The 2,974-nt window shown below is 65.4% G+C and overlaps 2 protein-coding genes across 2 annotated transcripts in view; one reads left to right on the top strand and one right to left on the bottom strand.

Moving 5' to 3' along the window:
• G6PD (glucose-6-phosphate dehydrogenase) overlaps positions 1–667 on the bottom strand; it is a 14,613-nt gene extending 13,946 nt beyond the window's left edge. Inside the window, exon 1 of the mRNA XM_041407176.1 lies at positions 603–667. Coding sequence (XP_041263110.1) covers positions 603–657 — 55 coding nt within the window. The 5' untranslated portion in view covers positions 658–667. The remainder of the gene's footprint in view (positions 1–602) is intronic.
• A 318-nt stretch (positions 668–985) lies between these two features.
• IKBKG (inhibitor of nuclear factor kappa B kinase regulatory subunit gamma) overlaps positions 986–2,974 on the top strand; it is a 9,412-nt gene continuing 7,423 nt past the window's right edge. The window contains exons 1-2 of the mRNA XM_041407182.1: positions 986–1,100; positions 2,433–2,912. Coding sequence (XP_041263116.1) covers positions 986–1,100; positions 2,433–2,912 — 595 coding nt within the window. The remainder of the gene's footprint in view (positions 1,101–2,432; positions 2,913–2,974) is intronic.

Below are 2,974 nucleotides of genomic sequence, written 5' to 3'. Positions count from 1 at the left end.
TCCCCCCAAACCCTTCATCACCCCCTCCCCATCCCCCCATAAACCCCCAGGCCCTCACGGAGCCCCCAGCCCCCCTCAAATCTCCCCAAATTTTCCCAATTTCCGCCTTCACTCTCCATCAATTCTCCCTCAACCCGCCAGACCCTCACGGACCCCTGGACACCCCCAGACTCCAAATTTCCGCCCTCACTGACCCAAACCTCCCCCGAATTCTCCCCAAATGCCCCGAATTCCCCCCAAATCCCCACAGACCCCAAATCCCCCCCATTTCCGCCTAAAGCCCAACCCGCCAGACCCTCACGGACCCCTGGACACCCCCAGACTCCAAATTTCCGCCCTCACTGACCCAAACCTCCCCCGAATTCTCCCCAAATGCCCCGAATTCCCCCCAAATCCCCACAGACCCCAAATCCCCCCCATTTCCGCCCTAAAGCCCCCCACATCCCCCCTCAGCTCCTTCCAATTTCCCCCTGACGCTCCCCCCCCAGGCCCCCATGGACTCCCCGGACCATCCCAGAGCCCAGATCCCCTCACGTTCCCCCGAGTTCCCCCGGATTTCCCCAGTTTTCCCCGAATTTCCCAATTTCCCGGTTCCCCCGCACCTTCCCGCTCCGGCCGCGCTCGCGCCGCCTCCCCCACGCTCGCGCGGCTCCCCATCCCTTCACGGAGGCCACGCCCTCCACCTCGCCCTCACCCCTTATCCACCAATCGCCGCCGAGCCTCTTCCCTCATCAACCAATCACCGCCGAGCGCGGGAGGGGCTACAACCGGAGGCGTAACCAATCAGCGCTCTCCGCCCTCAGCGTTGCTATGGCGCCGCCATGACATTTACCGAGGCGGAAGTGAAGCGGGGCGCGGTGACGTCACGCGTTTCCGGCGGAAGCAGGAAGTAGCGACGCCGCCGGGATCCCAAAAATCCCCGAATTGGGCCCAAAGCCGCCCGAGCTCGGCCCCGAACCGCGCCCGGGTCCCCCGGGAGCCGCCGATGAGCGGCGGGCGCTGGCGGCGGCCCGCAGAGATGGTGCAGCCGGGGCCCGAGGCGGAGCCGGCGTTGGCGGAGGCGCTGCAGCGGCTGCGGGCGGAGAACCGCGAGCTGAGGGGTGAGAACGGGGACGGGGGGACTGGGAACGGCCTGGAACCAAACTGGGAGCACTGGGAGGAGCACGGGGGTGTCCCCAGCCGCGTCCCCGTGTCCCCACTGATGTCCCAATGTCCCCCTCAAGATCCCCGTGCCCCCAAGGTTCCCCGATGGCCTCAGCATCTCCAAGGTCCCCAATGCCCCAAATGTCCCCTGTCCCCCCAATGTCCCCCATGTCCCTGATGTCCCCCCCAGCATCCCCACATCCTCGATGTCCCCAGCGTCTCCACCCCACAATGTCCCCTCACCCTGTCCCCAAGGTCCCCAATGTCCTCTCCATGTCCCTCATTTCACCAACATCCCCGATGTCCCCAGTGCTCCCAGTGTCCCCCCGATGTCCCTGCAGTGTCCCAATGTCACAATCGCCCCCCGATGTCCAGAGCCTCAATGTCCCCAACGTTCCCAAACCCCCCAATGTCCCAATGGCCCCATGTCCCCCGCCTGCCCAATGTCCCCAACTCCGCCGATGTCCCCTGAATTTGCCCAGTGTCCCCATGTCCCCAATGTCCCTGATGCCCCCGATGTCCCCAGTGTCCCGATGTCCCCAAGCCTGTGCCCCCGCTCATGTCCCCAGTGATGTCCCCGCTGATGTCCCTGATGCTGTCCCCAATGCCCCCATGACCTCAATGTCCCAGTGTCCCCGATGTCCCCAAGCCATCCCTGCTGATGTCCCCAATGCTGTCCCCACTGTTGCTGCTGATGTCCCCAATGCCCCCTGTCCCTCCTGTCCCCGATGTCCCCAGTGTCCTGATGTCCCTCCTGTCCCCAGGTGCTCTGTGTCGCTGTTGTCCCCAATGCTGTCCCCTGTCCCCAGGTGCTCTGTGCCACTGCTGTCCCTTGTCCCTGCCAGTATCCCCAATGTCCCCTCTGCTGTCCCCACTGATGTCCCCTGTGTTCCCAGGAGCCCTGTGTCACTGCACGCAGTCCCTGCTGATGTCCCCAATGTCCCCAATGTCCCAGGGGCCCTGTGTCACTGCACGCAGTCCCTGCTGATGTCCCCAATGTCCCCGAGGTCCCCGGTCACTGCACGCAGTCCCTGCTGATGTCCCCAATGTCCCAGGGGCCCTGTGTCACTGCACGCAGTCCCTGCTGATGTCCCCAATGTCCCAGGGGCCCTGGGTCACTGCACGCAGTCCCTGTTGTCCCTGCTAATGTCCCCCATGTCCCCTGTCCCAGGGGCCCTGTGTCACTGCATGCAGTCCCTGCTGATGTCCCCAATGTCCCCAATGTCCCAGGGGCCCTGTGTCACTGCACGCAGTCCCTGCTGATGTCCCCAATGTCCCCAATGTCCCAGGGGCCCTGTGTCACTGCACACAGTCGCTGCGGCAGCGCCTGGACGAGCTGCGCCTGCTGCAGCTGCAGCGCCGGGGGGAGCGGGAGCTGCTGCGGGGCCGCTGGGGCCAGGCCCGGGAGCTGGTGCTGCACCTGCGGGGACAGCGTGGGGACAGCAACGGGGACAGCCATGGTGACAGCAACGGCGACAGCAACAGGGAGAGCAACGGGGGCAGCCCTGAGGACACCACCGACACCCTCGGGGATGACAGGGATGCCAAAGACACCGCCAGGGACATCAGGGACATCCCTGGGGACGTCAGGGACACCCCTGAGGACAGCAAGAACACCCCCGGGGACATCAGGGACACCCTCAGGGACACCAAGGACACCCCCAGGGACATCAAGGACACCCCTGGGGACATCAGGGACACGCTCAGGGACACTCTCAGGGACACTGGGGACATCTGCAGGAGCACCCCTGACACCAGCACCAAGGTACGTGTGGCCCCCCACACTGTGTCCCCTGCTCCGTGTCCCCTCTGTCCCCCCCCCCGTGTCCCC

This window comes from Onychostruthus taczanowskii, unplaced genomic scaffold, assembly GCF_017590055.1.
Source record: "Onychostruthus taczanowskii isolate IOZ18803 unplaced genomic scaffold, ASM1759005v1 scaffold257, whole genome shotgun sequence".
In the NCBI taxonomy this organism is placed as follows: Eukaryota; Metazoa; Chordata; class Aves; order Passeriformes; family Passeridae; genus Onychostruthus; species Onychostruthus taczanowskii.
The sequence above is the reverse complement of the archived record's forward strand: the minus strand, read 5'-3'. Positions and strand labels throughout refer to the sequence as shown.